Source organism: Macaca nemestrina, chromosome 4, assembly GCF_043159975.1.
Source record: "Macaca nemestrina isolate mMacNem1 chromosome 4, mMacNem.hap1, whole genome shotgun sequence".
NCBI lineage: Eukaryota > Metazoa > Chordata > Mammalia > Primates > Cercopithecidae > Macaca > Macaca nemestrina.
Genome location: NC_092128.1, coordinates 101112225 through 101133319, shown reverse-complemented (window position 1 = coordinate 101133319; position 21095 = coordinate 101112225). Strand labels below are relative to the sequence as shown.

The 21095-nt window shown below is 39.4% G+C and overlaps 1 protein-coding gene across 2 annotated transcripts in view; it reads right to left on the bottom strand.

Moving 5' to 3' along the window:
• Positions 1 to 16135, bottom strand: part of GARS1 (glycyl-tRNA synthetase 1) — a 40264-nt gene extending 24129 nt beyond the window's left edge. The window contains exons 1-7 of one of the 2 annotated variants that reach the window (XM_071094994.1): positions 15865 to 16135; positions 12107 to 12208; positions 10963 to 11065; positions 9793 to 9934; positions 8171 to 8259; positions 7720 to 7796; positions 1225 to 1370 (exon numbers count right to left, since the gene is read on the bottom strand). In XM_071094994.1, the coding sequence (XP_070951095.1) occupies positions 1225 to 1370; positions 7720 to 7796; positions 8171 to 8259; positions 9793 to 9934; positions 10963 to 11065; positions 12107 to 12208; positions 15865 to 16083 (878 nt within the window). In that variant the 5' untranslated portion in view covers positions 16084 to 16135. Of the gene's footprint in view, positions 1 to 1224; positions 1371 to 7719; positions 7797 to 8170; positions 8260 to 9792; positions 9935 to 10962; positions 11066 to 12106; positions 12209 to 15066; positions 15088 to 15864 lie in introns of those variants that run through there. The other variant, XM_071094995.1, reaches the window with a different exon arrangement.
• Positions 16136 to 21095: the final 4960 nt, after the last annotated feature.

Genomic DNA, 21095 nt, shown 5'->3' with positions numbered 1-21095 from the left:
TGACTCTCTGTACATATGGCCAAAATGAAAGGCTTGCCACCGGCCTCTTTCCATGAAATATTCCAAATCAACCTGATGTCTCATTAGAATAATTAACTGTGACACATTTTGTCACAATTAATTTTTCTTATTCTTCAGTCCCTCCTCTGGGAAACATGATCTATCTAGCTCATGTAGCAAAAACCTACTCTCTTACCGTAACATAAGAAAAATATCTAAAGCTATGAAAGGGAACATTGGCTAAGTCTGTTAAACAGTGGACAAGGAATCAGAAGATAAAGATTCCAATTCTGGATCATACTGTAAACTAACCAGATATTCTTTATCTGTGAAAAGCACATCTTTCAAATCAACAGGCTACACCTATGCTGTCCAATATGGTAGGCCACTAGTCACATGTCTATTTAAATTTCAATTAAGATGAAATAAATTTTAAAATTCAGTGCCTCAGAAGAACTTGACCCATTACGAGTGCTCAAGAGCCAAATGTGGCTGGTAGCTAATCACACTGGACAACACAGATTACAGAACATTTCCGTCACTGCAGAAAGTTCCATTGGACAGTGTCAGGCTAAACTAAATGGTTTCTAAAGTATCCTTCAGCAATAAGTTCAATGGCTTTCAAAACCATTCTTCAACTGTCCCTTCTGCCCTATGCAGCTATAACTAGAAGATATAGTAATCAGAGATTTTATATCTATTTTATGGCAAAAAAAAAACATATAGGCCGGGCGCGGTGGCTCAAGCCTGTAATCCCAGCACTTTGGGAGGCAGAGGCGGGCGGATCACAAGGTCAGGAGATCGAGACCACAGTGAAACCCCGTCTCTACTAAAAATACAAAAAATTAGCCGGGCGCGGTGGCGGGCGCCTGTAGTCCCAGCTACTCAGGAGGCTGAGGCAGGAGAATGGCGGGAACCCGGGAGGCGGAGCTTGCAGTGAGCCGAGATCGCGCCACTGCACTCCAGCCTGGGCAACAGCGTGAGACTCCGTCTCAAAAAAAAAAAAAAAAAAAAAACATATATACCAAAACAGAAATTATATTCAGAAAGAACTTTTTTAAAGTAAGACTTATTTCTGCTATTATTTCTCCATAATATATTCATCTGTAGTTCTGTATATCACTTTTTAAAAGTTTTTCCTTCATAACATTGATATTTACCTTTTACTATAAGCAATTTTAAAAACTTCATTACATAAACAGGTAAACAATAAGTGATACACACCCAGGCATGTTTCCTCCAGGCCCAATGAAAGTCTTGAACATTAAGTTAAAAGATACTGGAGGGGATAGGTCATTTCCAGTAATGGGAGATTTTACATTATAGTTCACAAAAAGATCCGTAAGTTCTTGCTGTCCATAGTTATCAAGCTAAAGGACATATAAAGAAATTAGTGTAAAAGACAAAGAAAACAAGGCATAAGATATAAAGTATTATATAAAACCCTAGCAATCCACTGTTACAACTCACACAAAATTCAGGAACATCACAATTAACCTAACCTTCAGAACACCCACATTAAAACCATAACCAGCCGGGTGCTGTGGCTCACAGCTGTAATCCTAGCACTTTGGGAGGCCGAGACGGGTGGATCATGAGGTCAGGAGATCAAGACCATCCTGGCTAACACAGTGAAATCCCATCCCTACTAAAAATACAAAAAAAAAAAAAAAAAAAAAAATTAGCCAGGCGTGGTGGCGGGCACCTGTAGTCCCAGCTACTTGGGAGGCTGAGGCAGGAGAATGGGGTGAACCCAGGAGGTGGAGCTTGCAGTGAGCCGAGATCGCGCCACTGCACTCCAGCCTGGGCAACTGAGACTCCGTCTCAAAAAAAATAAATAAATAAAAATAAAAATAAAAAGCCCATAACCAATTTACACACTTTCCATTTATCAAGAGAGAAACAAAATATCTTTCTGGGACCTAAAACTCATATAGTCACTGTTTCAAAATGAAAGATAAAGCAAAATACCTCTTATTCAATTATAACAGTTATTAGTTGGCAAGAATCTGAAATTACATAAATAAGTTTACAAAGCTGAATTTTACTACTCTGAACACACTTAAGGTGCATTTCTGCATTTCTCTGTATTTTAAAGATCCAGTCAAGCAAATATACTATTAATAGCCACCACCCTCTCCTCAATTGAGTAATTAAATGTGCACTGAACTTTCCCTTAGGAGCTAAGATATTAAGCTCCTAGAAGATAGAAGCTGTATCTTATTAACCTCAGCATTTTCCAGTGTATTGCACATTCTATACATTGATCATCAATGCCAAATCCTGTAAAATGATGTATGACCTCCAATTCAAGAATTTCAAGTGGCTATGACAAACCATCTAATAGTAAGCAATATTTAAAACTTAAAAGTCTCCTAATAGAAACAAAGTAATTCAATAAATCAATTAATGGCCATAAGAACTGAAGCTTTGAGTTCAGAAAGACCTGGGTGTATCTTCCAACTCTATGCCACTTATGGGTTGTGTGACTACAGATTAAGTCTTACGTAACCTCTCTAAGAACAGGGGAGAACAGCATCTACCTCACTATGTAAGACTATTATGAAGATTAAAAACATGTAAAGTACTTAGCACAGGCAGGACCTGGTATATAATACCTACTCGATAAAGAGCAATTATGTTTGCTCCCCTCATAAATCCAATGGTATTTCCACTCCATAAAAAGGCAACTCACTCACACTAACCACATGTTCCAGGTTTGAACACGCGATTTAAAACACTAAGCCTTCTAGACTCTATTTCTACAGAATTTCTAGGGGGAATCCACAAGATAACATTATACAATTACCCAAGAGGCTGGATCAATGAGGAAACTGTTCCAGTGACCTTCAAGACACGGGTACCGTAAATATAAGCTGGTCCTACTACAGCAGAAAGTCAAAGAGCCTGAGGAACATCTATTTCCCAGGTAATTCAAGAATATATAGTGTTTTCCAATAAAAGGCATAATTTAAAAAGAAATCAGGAGGAAAAAGATTCCGCCAATATAGATAGAAATCAAAACCCCTGGGAAAGGGAATCTGGCAATATCTGACAAAATTACATTTGTATGTATCCTTTGACCCAGCAATCCCATTTCCAGGCATCTATCCCAAAAACACAATAGCAAAAACATGAAAATATATAAGCACAAGATTATTCGATGCAGCACTATCTGTAACGTTAAAGATGGGAAATAACCCAAATGTCCAGCAGTGGACAACTGGTTATATAAAATATATCCACACAATGCAGAATTATGTAGCTATAAAATGGAAGGAGGCAATCTCTATATACTATGAGGGACCAATCTCTGAAATATTTTGTTATGTGAAGAAAACCACCATGGAGAAAAGTGTATATGGAATGCAACCATTTATTTAGAAAGGGGGGCATACAAGTATCTATGTCTTTGTTTATATTCTATTTTTTTTTAAAAAGGCAGTTGTTTCAAGTTAAAAACTCCTCAGGAAGCAGGGAAGGTGAAGGGAAGAGAGATAGTAGACTACTTAAATATACCTTGTTTTTTAGATTTGCCTTTAGAGGTATAAAAAATGCTTTATATGATTATAAAACAAATTTTAATTTTTTTAAATTATACTTTAAGTTCTAGGGTACATGTGCACAACGTGCAGGTTTGATACATAGGTATACATGCGCCATGTTGGTTTGCTGCACCCATCAACTCGTCATTCACATTAGGTATTTCTCCAAATGCTATCCCTCCCCCACCACCCCACCCCCTGACAGGTGTGTGATGTCCCCCACCCTGTGTCCAAGTGTTCTCATTGTTCAATTCCCACCTATGCGTGAGAACATGCAGTGTTTGGTTTTCTGTCCTTGTGATAGTTTGCTGAGAATGATGGCTTCCAGCTTCATCCATATCCCTGCAAAGGACGTGAATTCATCCTTTTTATGGCTGCATAGTATTCCATGGTATATATGTGCCATATTTTCTTAATCTAGTCTATCACTGATGGACATTTGGATTGGTTCCAAGTCTTTGCTATTGTGCTATATGATTATAATACAACTTTTTAAAAATGAAACCCTGAATACTGAAAATAAAATGAAATACATGCACTAACTGCATATCTAGCTGATGACATAACCACAGAGAGAGAATGACTCCAAGTGACTTTAAATACAGTTATCAGACTGTAAGACTACACACTGCTGGCATATCCCTAAAGAAAAGAATAAAAATGTTTTTAACTGTTTTCAACATTTATATTGCCGATGGTGGTGTGGGTACTGTCATTCTGAGACTGTTAACATATACAGTGGGCGATAAGGCATGTCAATAGTTATGTTTTGTTACTGAGAAGTGGGATTATTGGTGAGGTTTACATGAAGGAGAGAGATTTAAGATTAACATAGTAAAAACCCCATAAACCTAACTTTAAGTAAACTATTAAGTATCTACATTAACTCACGAAAATTTTATCTTTTAAAAAATACCAATTTCCTAGCTCAGATCACTGACAAGGTCTATAATTAGTGATCAATACCATCCCCACTAGTAAGTACCAGGGCTCTTTGGAGAAATGTCTGATTCCAAGTCTGGGACAGGAAATGTACAAGATGAGATGGCAATATCTTGTCATATTAAAGGAAGTTTTCAGAGACTACTAGGGCTGTGTCAAAAGGACTCAGCAGAGAACTCCTAGTCACCAAAGACTGGACAATTTCACCATCAATAAGATAAATGCAACTGACTGAATATCAAATATTTGAATCTAAAGTTCACAACAGCAGGAGGAAAAAAGGAAAAGGCAGGCAGGAACTCGTGAATTTCTGAAGGATGTTAGGGAACCAACTAATGGAAAACAGGTTAAAAAAGACAATGGGTGGGAGAATGGATTAAGCACTTTTTCTCACTTTTCTTTATAAATGGTGTCTCAGAGAAATCAAATAGTTGATAGAAAAAGTTTTTCCATACAGAAATAGTCTAGCTAAAAAATATATATATAACAGAATGACAAAAATCACCATTTTGAAACCCCCTCATCAGTTAATGCACCTAAACAATGGACATCAATGGCCACAGCCCACAGAAGAGCTGACCAGGTACTATGTACCTCTGGACAGGAGGCCATAACACCACTTAATCAAATGTCTTGCCAAAAATACCTGGTCAAGCCTCTAAATCTAATACAGAAAAAGATGAACATGTGTAACCTCACTACAATAACATAATTAGCCAAATCCAGACCAAATTCCAGTAGAAAACAATAAGGAACAAATGACTCAGCTTCTTGAAAAAAATTTTAATGAAAATGCTGGGAAAAAAGGGAATGAGGGAAGGCCATATAGATTGGAAGAGATTTAAGAAACATATCAACCAATCACAAAGTACAGACTTTATCTGGATCCCAATTCAAATTTTAAAAACTGGAAATATTTAAGACAGCCTAGAAAACATGAACACTGATTAAATATTTGATACTAAATTATTAACATTTCCCAAGGTAAGAGGATTGAAAAAGATTTTTAAATCATTTAAAAAGCCTTTATTTTTAAAGGATTTTTCTCTTTTAGAGATAGATAATGAAAAATTTACAGGTATAATAAAATAATGTTTGAGATCTGCTTCAAAAAAATTCAGGCTGGGCACCATGGCTCACATCTGTAAACCTAGCCCTTTGGGAGGTCCAGACAGGAGGATCGCTTGAGCTCAGGAGGTCGTGGCTGCAGTGAGCCACGTTCATGCCCCTGCACTCCAGCCTGTGCTACAGAGTGGGACTCTGTCCCCACCCTACCACACACAAAAAATTAGGGGAAAGAAGTCAGTAAAGTGAGAGGGGAATAGATACAAAAAAATTTAACAGTGAAGCACGGGGATAGGTACGTAATTGTTTATTACGTTTTTATTTAACATATAAAATTTCGTATGTTTTGAATTTTTCATAAACAAGTTAAAAATGATTTTTAAAACTGGAACATCCAGAGATGGGCCAGCAAAAACAGAGACGAGAAACAAAAGAATTCGTTCTGAGCTGTTAAATCCACATAATAGGAGTAGAGGTCTTCCTACCACAGAAGGTGAATCAGGACCTTTAAAGAAACAATCGTGCTTCATAAAGCTGAAAAGGAGTCAGACACTAAGGTGCAGAAAACGCTATTCTGTGCTTAAGCAACAGATGGGCTTTCAGCCAGTGAATCCACCAGGGCCATTTCTGAGTGCTACACCATTTCCCATGGGTCCCTAACTTTTCATTGAAGATTATATTGACAGCTGTACATGTATCTGATATGGCAAATCAAAAAACAAATTGCTCTCCTAGAACACGGATCTGAAATAAAAGAGAAGGCCAATGCTCAAACAATAAATTGACTTGTCAAATCAACTAGTTACTTCCCAACTCTGACAACGTACTTGGAAATGAATGATACTGTTAAGGTCAAAAACATATATATACACAAAACCTCAGTAAATCTAAAATTCTGAATGGAAAATTTTAGGGATACTTAGAGGCACTTTCCATTTTTTCTAATAAAGGGCATGCCTTTGGAAAAGAAAATGAGATGAACAGGTGGCTTCAACAGCATCAAAATATAAGAAATAATTTTCTAAACCATCAATAACTGTACTAAAACAATGAGCTTCAAGCAAGGGATAAAATTATACTCCACAAGGATCAAAATAAATCAGCAGATGATTCAACAGCCAAATTAAGAGAGTTTTCAATGTAAATGAAGAAGAAATTATTTTAGCTATGTTGGAAAGTTAACTATCACAGAGAAAAATAAGCATGCTAAAAAAAAAATTAGAACAGTGGAAAAGTATCCAGTAATTCCCATGAGAAAAACACAACAAATTAGGGAGTTCTATATTCAGACACAGAGAGAGACAGAGATCTGTGTAAAGAAAATAGGTTTAATCACTGTACTGGTTTTTTGTTTGTTTTTCACCCAAGGAAGTAAATAAAATTTAAGAAGTGAGCCTCAGTAGACCTCATGAGTAAACATGGTGTTGGAGAAACGTACTTTGCCTAAATGGAACAGCCGATAGATGAGGTGAGACACTAGCAACATATATACCTGAGCACATGCATCTTCCCAGGGAGACGTGCAGTTTTGATCATATTCTTAGGGTGGTCTGTGACTCAAATAAAGGATAAGAACTACTTCTAATATAGAAAGTATTCCTGCAATTGGCAAAAGGTCAGAATAAATTATCTCTGTGGTCTCTTTGTTGTCTTATCTAAAATTTGTCAGCTTAAATATACAAATTATAAAACTTTAGAACTACAGGCAAACTGAGAAAAGCAAGGACAGAAAAGTAGGGACCTGCTGATGAGGTTCTAAGAATAACAGCACAAAATCAGGGTCCAAGCAGAGGCAGATCAAACAGCTAGTGAGAAAGTGCTCATCAAGTTATCTGCCCTGAAATCTCCACACCAGTGCTGAACACTACCCATCATCAGTCACTCCTGTGGTTTTAGCTATTAAATCCAGAAAAGCAGTTTCCAAGGACAGACAAATTTAATGCCTATTTACACTAACTTGTTAGTTTTGGCTGAAATAAAGGGTTAGTCACAAAAGAGAGAAGAAAATAAAACTGCAAAAAAAGAGATGCTATAAAGGACAGAATTAACCTCTGCTTCTTTACAGTGTGGCCAGGGTCAGCATAATGGGAAATGCAACAATCATTAAACACTGGAAGAAGGACAGCGACCACCTAGGTTACTCTGATAACATCTCTAGAGTACTCACCTGGGCCAAAACACTTTCCATCTCTGATTTCTTTTCGACAGAACACTTCTTATCAGACATCAATTTCTGTAAATGAGCTGTAAGAACAGTGTTGACATATGATAATCAACGGGAAAAAGGACAATGCACTTTTCAGTTTCAATGCTGGACAATTAAAAAGTAAATCCATGGATAAAGTTCTTAATTTACATGAATCCCATGGTTGATTTTACAGCAGTAGTCATGGTATTGTCTTGATTCATTTGCTAATTAGAAAAATCATCTGTATGTAACTAATTAATCTACACAAAACTTTTTTAAAAAATAAGGGACTTGATTTATATACTTAAGATCTGTGCACTTTACTCTTTGAATGTTATGCCTCAATAAAACATTTAATGGAGAACATCTGAGAGAAAGTTTAAACCTTTTATTTTGATCAATCCTACCTGAAGGAGATGAAGAACCTCACCTTTTAATAGATGGTCAGCCCGAAAACATTCTCCATTTTTTACATCTTTCACCATGAAGTCAGCAAATTTGTCTACATGGCCAGAGGTCCTAAATTAACAAACGCCAACTCAATTCGTCATTCTCATACAAATTACACCTAGATATTACCTTATAATTCCCCATCAGTGTTTATATCTGTGTATCTCAAAGATGGAAGCTCCCACATCTATAGTAATGATGTATCCATGACAGATGGTAATGCATGCCAGAGAAAATTCTTCCTCAAATCTATTTTTCACCCTCTCCCACATTCTTCCTTCCCATAAGAAAAAACACATTAACTACACAATAAAAAGACAATTCTTTTCTACAAGTTGTCATAAAGTCTGTACTATTCTTCAGGATCAATTAACCCATGCCTATGCCATTATTATTAGTGATCTAAACAAAGGTCAAAATCATTGGGAATTTGACTAGTTAAAAATTCATGGCAGTTCAGTATAGACATTGAACCTTAAGAAAGTGGTTCCTGCCACTGAAACCTGTACTGACATTGGTATTATCTCTACAAAGTTCCTATTGGTGGAACAAGTAGCTAAAAGGATAGGTAGTCTTGATCTTATAGAGCCATCAGCCAGAATTCCTCATCTTAACTGGCTGAAATTATTAAGAGAACCTAACGAATGCCAATAGTAAAAATCAGCTCTCCACCAGGCAACCTTAAATGAATAATGACGAGTTACAAAATGACAAGAATTCCTCTTTGAGTTTCACATTCTGAAATTCTGCCCTACTTTGGGAGGCCAAGGCGGGCGGATCACTAGGTCAGGAGATCAAGACCACCCCGGCTAACACAGTAAAACCCCGTCTCTAATAAAAATACAAAAAAAATTGGCCAGACGTGGTGGCGGATGCCTGTAGTCCCAACTACTTGGGAGGCTGAGGCAGGAGAATGGCGTGAACCCGGCAGGTGGAGCTTGCAGTGAGCCGAGATCAAGCCACTGCACTCCAGCCTGGGCGACAGAGCGAGACTCCGTCTCAAAAAAAAAAAAAAATTCTGCCCTACTTTCAATAATGTTGGTAGGAATAATCTAAGTTTCTGCATTGAAATTTCAATACAAATAGTATTTAACTGAAAATCTCTACAAATATACCTTTGCTCAGAACTTCTAAAAACTTGTATTAAGGAAATAATCAAGGATACACCCAAAAATCCATCTATCAAGATATTCAGTGCAGTCAAAAATGAGAAACACCTTAATGCTTTCAATATGGCACAAACTAACATATTATGGTACTTCCATAAAACAATACTATGCTGTCATTAAAAATGCTTTAGATGAATAGTTAATGACATGAGTATGTATTAATCTATATTACATGAAAATAAGCAGTGTACTGCTAACACTGAAATACATAGGGACATACAGAAAAAACAGATTGGAAGGACAAACACAATCATCTTAACATGGCTATCTGTGAGCAGAAGGTATATGTTTGCTTTTCCATATTTTCCAGATTTTCTACATGAACATGAGTAGTTCTTTATAATCAGGAAGTTATTTAGATAAGCATATTAAATAATTTAATAAGTTGTTTTATTTAAAGTAGGATTCCCCCCACTCCAAAGTAGGATCTCACTTTAAAACTGGCTCAGGGGTGAGCATGGTGCAATCGATCTCCAGGATCTGTTCCTCTTGGATAAAGTGCTGCCTCCAGGTCTGAATAATATTGTTCTTCAAAGCACAGCCAACTGGCCCAAAGTCATACAGACCACTAACACCTATAGAATATGAGACGAAAACATGTACTTTACTTTGTTACTCTGAACAAATGAAGGCAAGGAGACATGAGAAACTGATACCTACAAGACTTCACATACTCCCTAAAAGTGTATTCAAGTCAACAATGCAAATCCCTCAATACTGAAGAGCCTTACTTTCAGCTAGCTGATGGAAGTAAAATAAAAAAGCTCTTACACCATTTACTAATTTCCTATTTATTCCCTAATTTCAAGCAGGACTAGCCCAAAATCTACAACAAAAGTTCCCCTTATACAAGAAACAGAATGAAAAAACAGATTATAGTTTTCTGCCATAAAAATTAGAAAATAATTTCTCACAACATCTGATAACAATGAGCTATAATTTTAGCATCCAATTCTCTACTTTATTCCTGGGTATTTGAGGCACTATTTAACCTCAAAAGGGTAAACATTTACAGATCTGCTTAGCCAAACTCAAGTCAACTTTCAGTGGCAAAGTACTATATGTCTAACGTTGTTGTAATAATCTACTGACTATGAAAAATACAGTTTTACATTTCATCAGTGAATTGCATTTGCCTATATACCTTCATACGGCATTCAGAGTGATTGATCTACATCCCTGGGACGAATGCTTTCTCCTGGCAGATGACCATAAAGAATAAACTAAGGACTGTTTTATCACCGCCCCTGTGTGAAGGGTCACAGTATAGTTAGCCAGTACTATAATGGCCCTCTGTCGCTCCTCAGTCACACTGCATTTTAAAAAGAGTACATGAGTACACAGACACATCAAATGCATACATGGGCCTCCAACAATTCCCTACATCCTAATGGAAAATAGTGCTCTCCAAGAATAAATACAGTGGGGAAAAATAACAGGTATTACACCAAATGGTGACTCCAAGCAAACAAAAGCAAAACATCTATCCCCTGCTTTGTGGCCTGATACAAGCAGACACCAACAGGCAAGCCATGTTCTCGATTTAAGTATAATATTAGAGCCACTAACAACACAACAGTTCTTTTTGTCGTTAATCCCTTACCTCCATAAATAGCAAAAGCTTGATCATAGAAAAACCTCCTCTTCAGGGTATCTTCCATTTTTGCTCGGTCTACAATATCATCTTTGGGCTGTAATGCCAGCTCCTGTTAGACATTAAATAAAAAGTGAGTGATTGGAGGGGTGGGTGGGAATCTGAACTTATGTATCTGAATTTAGTTTATTCCTCACCAGAATTAAATATAAAATTTATCAAACAGACAAGATTTTGACAGGTTAAAAACAATAGAAGCCACAGGTCTTTTTTTCCCTTTGAGTAATATAAAAGATACCTTTACTTCATCATTTAGGAAAATATATGATCATTTCCAAGATTACAAGACTAAGCTTGGCCAGGTGCGGTGGCTCATGCCTGTAATTCCAGTACTTTGGGAGGCTGAAGTGGTGGATCACCTGATGTCAGGAGTTCAAGTCCAGCCTGGCCAACATGGCAAAACACTGTCTCTACTAAAATACAAAAATTAGCTGGGTGTGGTGGCGGGCACCTGTAATCCCAGCTATTTGGGAGGCTGAGGCAGGAGAACCACTTGAACCTGGGAGGCAGAGGTTGCAGTGAGCTGAGATCGCACCATTGCACTCCAGCCTGGGCAACAGAGTGAGACTCCGTCTCAAAAAAAAAAAAAGACTAAGTTTACTTCGATGTAGATACTGATAAGCAATATAAGCAATATTTGAATTGTTAGTGGATTGCTACAACAAAATGATTAATTTAAAACCCCAAACAACTTAAGTTTGGTGATGGGAGATCTATTGTTTGAAAGGTCTGGGAGCAGGTATCAAATAAACAGACTTTTTCCTTAAAACAAACAAACAAAAATCATTATTTCCAGACATAAGAGAAGTCGTAAAGAAGAGCACAGTCCTTTCCATGGAAATTCATGCAGCGTATTGAGTCCAGAATTTGCAGGGTCAGGAAGGCGTTATTAAAAAGTTGACATTTTGAGTTGCATTTTGAAAGGATGAGGAGTCTACCAGGTAGAGGGAAAGGAGAAGAAGGCATTATGGATAAACAGATAAACCAAATGATACTTGTTCAGAAACTTTTCTAGGTCTCTCCCATCCAAAGAAATTAAAGATGAACAATCCTATACCTACTTACGTTCCTATTTTAGCATCCCAGGACTCACCTTTGCTTCCAGAACCCTCTTGCGGGCTTTGAGCTCAGCCACTGCTTTGTCTACATCTACTTGGGGTGCTTTATCTTCTTTGAGTTTTCGCACAAGATCTCCCTAGCCAAAAAAAAGAATTTATATTCAGGATTGGTTTCAGAAGTCAAGAAATGTTAGAAATGTGTTTTTAAGCATGCCTTTTAAAAAGTCTATGTAAGAATGATACAATTCAGGTCAAGTGTGGTGGCTCACGCCTGTAATGCCAGCACTTTGGAAGGCCCTCTTCACCACCTGAGGTCAGGAGTTTCAGATCATTCTGGCCAACATGGTGATACCCCATCACTACTAAACATACACAAATCAGCCAGCCGTGGTGGTGGGCGCCTGTAATCCCAGCCACTCGGGAGGCTGAGGCAGGAGAATCACTTGAACCCGGAAGGCACAGGTTGCAGTGAGCTAAGATCACGTACTTCACTGCACTCCAGCCTGGGCGACAAAGTGAGACTCCGTCTCAAAATGAAAAAAAAAAAAAAAAGAATTATGCAATTCAAATGTTTATTATGCGAGTGGTCATTATGAATGAAGGTCTCTGCCCTCTTCATTTATAATCTAGAAGAACATACAGGCAAGTTAACAAATAACTGCTCACAGGGTGAATTTTTTCCTTTGGGTATAGAGGGGAGAAAAAGGAGGGGAGAAAAGCATTGATTAAAAAGTAAGAAAGAGCAAGATCTGTACTGAGAACACAGAAGAACCAATAAATTGACCACCCTCTTAAATCTCTCTCCTCTCGCTTACAAAAAACAAAAAAATATTATTCAGTTTTCCTCCCACTTCTCTGATCATTCTTCTCAGTCACTGCTGGCTCATCTTCCTTTGCCTTTCTCTTTATAGTTGGAATTTTTTCCTTGCTAATATTTCTGAATTATTTTATTAACTTCCAACAACCTATACTAATTCCATATTTATAGTAATATGGTGAACTAGATCATCTGAGAAAACAAACAAAATATTACCTATATAGGATGAAAAACTTTCAGCTGAGTAATTAAAGTTGTTAAATTGATAGAGCCCTTGGGCACCCAACAGAGTTTTTAATTTCAGTGATCCATTTCCATACAATATGTGGTTCATTTTCACACTGCATGATTGTTTTTGGTAGTCTCTTGTTCTTTGCTCATGTTTTTGAGTCCTCCTTCTATTTTAAAAAATTATCTTAAGCATTTTAAAAGTATGTGATTATTCTAATACTTTTGGAGAATCTAATTCTATTATCATTTCCCCTGAGTGTCACTCAAGGTGGCTCGTTTCCTTGTGGGTTTTTAAATTTCGAGTTTAGCACTTATTATTTTGGTAACCGTAATCTGTGAAATAACCTAGAAGACCAATGTGGAAAGTCTGCTTCTTTTGCAATATGACGTTCTGGTTAAAGTATATGAAGAAAGACATACACAGGTGGAAAAGGAAAAATAATTTTAAAAGCCGTTTCGCATAATTGTGGATATTCTTTGATACTACCTCAAAACTCTGACAAGTGTTACTTTCTTCAAGGTTATTTCTAACTCAGAAACTATAGCAATGAATTTTTTGTACTGTTAGAATAAATCTATTAATGTATCTTAAGCTTTGAATGGCTCTTTCACCAATACCTGATTTCATATCATGCACTGGTCACCTGGAAAAATATTGGTTCACTGAGTTATGCAGATTATCCAACTACTATCCAAAAAAAAAAAAATCCACGTTTGTTAATATCACCACTCATCTCATCACAAATATCTTTAAGGACTGTGAAGCTGCCAAGCTCACAGCAAAAGATACGCGTTTTCTCAGATTCTAAAATTTCCCCAAAGGTTATTATTGGCCACAAATAGTAACCACTGTTTTCTTAAAGTGACCAAACTCACTCATTCATTTTCCAGATTAACAAATTTCTATGAAATGTGCTACTAACAAGACCAGTCGTTAAGTAAAAATCCCACTCCGGAAAGGTTTTCAATTGCACTTCACAATGGAATTATCCAAAATGGATAGGGGTGACAGTGTGTCTCACTTCCCCATAAACAAAAAATGGGTAAAATTAGATCCTCTTTAAATTATCTTTCAGCTGACATCGGACTCAATAATTCACACAATTAACTAACTGATATATGTATGTTCCTGGAAAATTAGAAAAAATATCCAAACTAACTTAAATCAACTAACTCACATATTCGGAAAATATCTTAAAGTACAAAACAATTAATAATCAAGACAATATAAACAGTACACAAGGCAGTAACAGCATCGGAAAGCTGCCGCGATCAAAGTTTACTTTAGTTAACTTGATCCAGTCTTAACTACCAATGGATGATTTTCACTGCAGTTCCAGGCTAACGTGGCAGAGGGAGGGGTTTGGGTGTGGTTTTTTTTCCCCCAAATTAGTTGTATGCGCCCTTCTAAAGGGAAGGATATTTAAAAAAAAAAAAAAAAGGCAAGTTAAGAAAAGACAAAGGAACCACACCTAATTTTATTTGTGGAGTGGAAGGTGGGTGGAGGGAGACAGAGAATATACAATCTGTGTTCTGACACCAATCATGAAGAAAAAAGTTAAGCCCGTGGTGATATTTCAAAATGAAAGGCTATTTATTAAAATCAGTCAGGCTCAAACCAGTGAAGAGGACAGATGGCAAAGTGGCTGAATTTGCGGCAGCTATGCCCCAATGAATTATTTCCGAGAGAGGGTTCCACCCTCTGTAGCTAAGGCAAATTATTGCATCAGGCGCCCATGCAGGAGAAACCCGTTTGGTGTTTACTACTAGGTCATCGATCTCCGGGGTCCTACTGCAAGCTTCTGGCTCTCCCTAATTGGATATGGGAATCATCTGAAATAATCTTTTCCTCGCCATCTCTAAATTCTAATCTCTATGGCAGTGCCCTAGGTAAAGGAGGTCTACATTAAATCACCAAGCCCTCCAGCCCATGAAACCTTCCCTCACCTTCGGGAAAATCAAATTTCAAAATATTCCATACTAAGGATGGCTGACTTCACCAAGTAACTCCGCAACATTTAGTTTCCCAGGTTTACGATCTGAGAGCTCACTGGTTCCAAATGGCCTGTTCAGAAGCCAGAAAAGATGACACGAGCAAAGGATGATGAGTTCACAGCATTAATAGAAGAAGTTCGACACCTCCCCACATCCACGTTTCAACTCTGTTTTCTCAGCCAATCATTCGGCTAAACTAAGCACTGAATGAAGGAAGATGTTAAGGAGGAAACACTATTCAAAGCGTCCTGAAGATTAAAGGGCCTGGCCGTAAGATGAAAGAACCGGCAGTTTTTCGGCTCATCATTGACCACGGAAAGTATTAGGAAGCTTTCCACCCAAGGTGCACAAAGAGTACAGCAGAGCCTGGAAAACTGAAGGTTATTCAGTTAGGAGGCGAGGAGAACCAAAGGGTCACAGATCCCAGCCCCACTGGAAACAGAGGAGACGCGGGCTGTGACAGAATGGGGAAGGGAGAACAGAGCCTGAGGAGAGGGACGCAGGAAGTCGGAGGGGTTCCAGGGAGTCATCCAAACAGAGAGGAGGACGGAGGTCCGCAGGAGATGAGGTGGCTGACGAACGGGGGACTTGGGACCAAAGTGGGGGAGGCGAAGAAGACGCCAGAGGATGAATGGAAAGAAAGGGGTAACCGAAGAGGAGGACAGTTCCTCGGGGAGGAGGGAAGGATAGCCAGAAGAGGGCCCTGGAAGAAGAGCCGAAGGCTTAGCAGAGGGCGCAAAACACCGGTACCTGCTGGCGCACTGCTAGCCTGAGAGGTGCCAGCACCTCCTCAGCCCCCGCGCCGTCCATGCTGCTCCGGGAGGCGGCGGGGAAGGAGATCGGGGCGCAGGAGGGCGCGCTGAGGGGTCGGCGGGGCGGGAGCGAGGGCCGGGCTAAGAGCCGGGGCGGCAGCAGCAGCAGTAGAGCGGCGCGAGCACCTCTAAGCAGCGCTGGACGCGGAGAGGGCATGAGCCGGCGGCCCTGGGCGGTCTAGAGAGGGTGGCGACGGAAGCGGCGCGCGCGGCCAGGCCCGGAGCATGATGAAATCGCCGCGTAAACGCCGCGGCGCGCGTGCTGCCGCACATTCCCCACCCCACGACGCGGCGCCGGGTCGCCGCCGCAGATTCGACACAAAACCCGGAAGGACACATCCTAGGGTTTTCTCCGGCTCGGGCGAGGGGTAGGGCTGCGAGTGAACAGATTTGCACAGAAGTGCGTCAAGCCACCCCAGCATCGTGGGGTGGATGTTCAAAGACACAGCTCTGAGCGAGACCTGCAGGCCGAGGCACACGAGAACCTTCAAAGCATAGGTTTTTACACGAGTGACACCCCGGCGCACCTACTTGAACGCACACTTCTGTTTCTGTTCTTTCGCGCTCTGCGCCTTAGAAGGGTCGCAAAACATCAAATCAGATAGGGACCTTAGACTTATGTTGCTCAAGTGCAGATGTTCCCCAGATGAGGAAATAGGCCCAGAGAGGTTAATGATTTTCCCAGTGTCATACATTCCTGGTCCGCCAATGTCAAGACAAACGCTGGCGAAAGGCGGAGGAGTGAGGGGAAAGGGTCACCCCAGGCTTTCTGGAGAAGGTAAATTCCAATCTGCCCTTGCGGGGCGAGCAGGATTTGAACCAGCAGAGATGAGGAAAGGCAAAAGGTGCCTGATAAGTCCTTCTGCTTGGCATAGCGTCAATCTATCTGCCTCCTGTGGTTAGGCCCCAGCAGACCAAGCACCCAGAGATGGCTTCCGCCTGCCCCACACCCGGTTCCTCCTGCCCAAAGGGTGGAGGGCCTAGAAAAGCTGGGTTCCCTCTCCAGAAAAAGAAGAGAAAAATAATGTGTTGGTTATAAAAAGAGCATTGCGCACACCTGCAAAAATGGCTAAAATGAAAATGATGGAAAATGCCAAGTGACCCTCTGAGACTCTCCTACACTGCTCAGGGGAGTGTCAACTGGTGCAGCCAGCCACTTGGGAGCTCTTCGGCAGTATCCACTGAAGCGGAGCACACACATCTCCTGTCACCCACAATCCCACCCAGGAGTGTGCAGGAGTAGACGGGCTCACTATAATGAAGTCTCCTTTCCTAATAGTACAAAAGTCCATGTTAGTTCTCTTCCCATTCCAGTGTGCAGTTCTGGAGAAGTTCTTCCAATTCAACATGAGCAGGGTGGGTTGCTTAAGAACCTTCTGCAATATTGAACAGTTATATTTTTAAACACTTTTATTTCAAGATTTGATATCAATTATAATTCATTTGGCTTTTATTTTACTAGGTAATTTTGAATTTATTTTAATATTTTTAAATGTGAAAATCATTTTAAGTATTACTTTTATTTTTATTTAGATTTTTATTAAAATGTTGAAATTCTATATCCTTTGAATAAAACTGTATTTTATTTCTAAAGAATTCCTTAGATCAATAATGTCTCATCCATTTTCATGTTAGAACAGTCCTGAAAGGACTCCAAATCTGTTCTTCCCTCCTCCCCCACCAATTCATCCTCCCCACTGCTGTTTCAGTCTTTCTTTCTTTCTTTCCTTCCTTCCTTCCCTCCCTCCCTCCCTCCCTCCGTCCGTCTTTCTTTCTTTCTTTCTTTCTTTCTTTCTTTCTTTCTTTCTTTCTTTCTTTCTTTCTTTCTTTTTCTTTCTTTCTTTCTTTTCTTTATCTCTCTCTCTCTCTCTCTCTCTTTCTTTCTTTCTTCTTTTCAGACAGACTATCACTCTTTCACCCAGGGTGGAGTGCAGTGGCATGATCTTGGCTCATTTCAACCTCTGCCTCCCGGGTTCAAGCGATTCTCCTGCCTCAGCCTCCTGAGTAGCTGGGATTACAGGCACGTGCTACCACGCCAAGCTAATTTTTTAATTTCTAGTAGAGACAGGGTTTCACCATTTTGGTCAGGCTGGTCTCGAACTCCTGACCTCGTGATCCACCCGCCTCGGCCTCCCAAAGTGCTGGGATTATAGGTGTGAGCCACTGCGCTCGGCCCAGTCATTATTTGTGAAAGGCAAATCTGACTGTGTCCCTTCTCTTCTCAAGACACTTCAGTAGGTCCTTCATGGCCCTTGGCAGAATTTCCCAAACAGTTTTCCTTTGAAAACTGTGTCTGCACAATAATGATAATAGTTTACATTTGTTGAGGACTCACTATGTACCATTTCATTCTAATTTATCTCATGGAATTTATTCACCAATTTAGTGAGATAGGTTCTATAATTATTCCCAGTTTTCACATGTGGGATTCAAGGGACTGAGGTATCAAACAACTTGTCCATGGTCACACAACTGAGTGAATGTTGGGCCAGAATGTGAGCTGGGGGCAGAGGCAGATTTTCTACATAGCTAATGAAGCTTCAAGTGAGTTTAGCCCCTTTCTTGGTTGGGCTCTTTAAGTGCCCTGCAAGAGGCCCTAGTATTGTGTATGTATGATCATATATTTTTCTTTCTTTGAGGGAAATACATTTTGCATACATTAAAATGAACAAAAATGTATAGTTCAACGGGTTTCCACAAAGCAATACCCTCTTGTAACCCCAACACCAAGCAAGATAAAGAACATTTTTCCCTGACCCCACAAATTCCCTTGCATGTCATCCTGGTCGTCCCACCCTCCACAACCAGGCAATCACTATTTTATTTTCCTCTTAGATCTAGACTGTTGTATAAATGAAATTGTTTTGTTAAATTTAATTTAATTTAGGAGAACTAAATAATTAAACATGAGGCCAAAGTACATAAGAAAGCGGCAGTCTTTTATTGCAAATATGCGCACACTCCCGGGCGAGGTTCTCTGGTCCTCAGGTTTGGGGGGGCCAGGGAAGGGGCTGGCGCTCTTGGGTGAGGTTCCCTGGTCCACGACTACGGGGGCCAAAGAAGTCACACTGGCTCCTGCCAGTGGCAGACTTTTATGCATTGGTACTGGAAGGGGGAGGGCAGTGGGCGGGGTAAGGGTGTGATAGGGGCATCTCCGTAGGCGTGGCCGGGTAAGTTTCGATCTCTTCAGATTGACATCACCTGGCGCATGCTCGGTTGATCTGCATCTTCCCGGGGCGGGCTGCATTTTTGCGCGCACGGGAAAGTTGGTGAGGAAGAACCCGGAAGCAACATGGATTATGCCTTCTTGTTCACCTTCCTCCATCTTGTCCTTTCTCCCTCACCCAAACAGAAATCATGTAATATGTACTCTGTGTCTGATGTCTTTAATTGGCCATAATGTGTGAGAGATTAATCCATATTGTTTCACATATCAGAAATTTGCCCTTTTTTGCTCTGTAGTATCCCATTGTGTGAGTATACTATAATTTATTAATTTATTCACTAGTTGATAGACATTTGGGTTGTTTCATATTCTAGACCATTAAGAATAATGCTACTGTGAACATTCTCATACATCTTTTTTTGTAGATATATGTTTTAATTTATCTTGGGTAAATATCTAGGTGCAGAATTGCTGAGTCAAACGATAGATGCATATTTAATTTTATTAGATTGTCACAAGTTTTTCCAATGTGGTTGTATTATGTTATGTTCTTATGAGCTATATGTAAGAGTTCTAGTTGCTCCACATCCTTGTTAACATTTGATGTTGCTGGCCTTCCAGATTTTAGCTATTCTAACAGCTGTATCTCTTTGTGACTTTTATGCATTTTCCTGGTGATTAATAGAGTTGGTTGTGTTTTCATGTGCTTAGTGGTCATTTGTACCTCTTCTTTTGTGAAACATCCACATTTTTTGTCTTTGCTCTTTAATATTGAATTATAGGAATTTTAGATATGCTGGATACAGTCTTTTGCTAGGTACATGTTTCATGAATATTTTCTTCCAGTCTGTGGCGTGCCTATTTGTTAATGATGATTTCGATAAGCAGAAATTTTTAATTTTGATAAAGTCTAATTTATCAATTTTTTTTTTTTTTTCTGGGTTCTAAAAAATCTTTGCCTACACTCAGATATTCACCCATATTTTTGTCCAAAATGTTAATTGTTTTGTGTTTAGGTCTATGATGCATCTTGAATTAATTTTTGTGTATAGTTTTAGGTAAGGGTCAAAGCTCATTCTTCCCATTTCACGTGTCCGTGTGAAGAGACCACCAAACAGCCTTTGTGTGAGCAACATGGCTGTTTATTTCACCTGGGTGTGGGCGGGCTGAGTCCGAAAAGAGAGTCAGCAAAGGGTGGTGGGATTATCATTAGTTCTTATAGGTTTTGGGATAGGTGGTGGAGTTAAGAGCAATGTTTTGGGGCTGGGGGCGGATCTCACAAAGTACATTCTCAAGAGTGGGGAGAATGACAAAGAACCTTCTTAAATGTGGGGGAGATTATAAAGAATCTTCTTAAGGGTGGGGGAGATTACAAAGTACATTGATTAGTTAGGGTGGGGCAGAAGCAAATCACAATGATGGAATGTCATCAGTTAAGGCTATTTTCACTTTTGTGGATCTTCAGTTGCTTCAGGCCATCTGGATGTATACGTGCAGGTCACTGGGGATAGGATGGCTTAGCTTGGGCTCAGAGGCCTGACACTTCCCATATAGATATCCAGTTGCTACAGCACCATTTGTTGGAAAAAAGAAGGGCTTACAAAAAATTATTGCCATTGATCAGCTGTAGTGCCTTTGTCAAAAATAAGTTGACCATATAAGGTGGGTCTATATCTGGGGTCTCTATTGTGTTCTAATGATCCATTTATCTATCAATAATTTTTATGCTAGTATCACACTTCCTTGATGACTGTTGCTTGAGGATAATTCTTGAAGTCAAATAATGTATATTGTCTATCCTTTCTTCTTTTTCAAAATTGTTTTTCTATTCCAGGTTCTTTCTATTTCTATACAAATTTTAGAATTGACTTGCCAACTTTTTAAAAATACCTGCTGGTATTGTGAACCTGTAGGTTAATTCGGGGAGAATTCATAGTTTAAAGGACTGAATGCGTTTTGGCAAATAAATGTATTCCTAAGTATTTTATTCTTTGAGTCTTGTA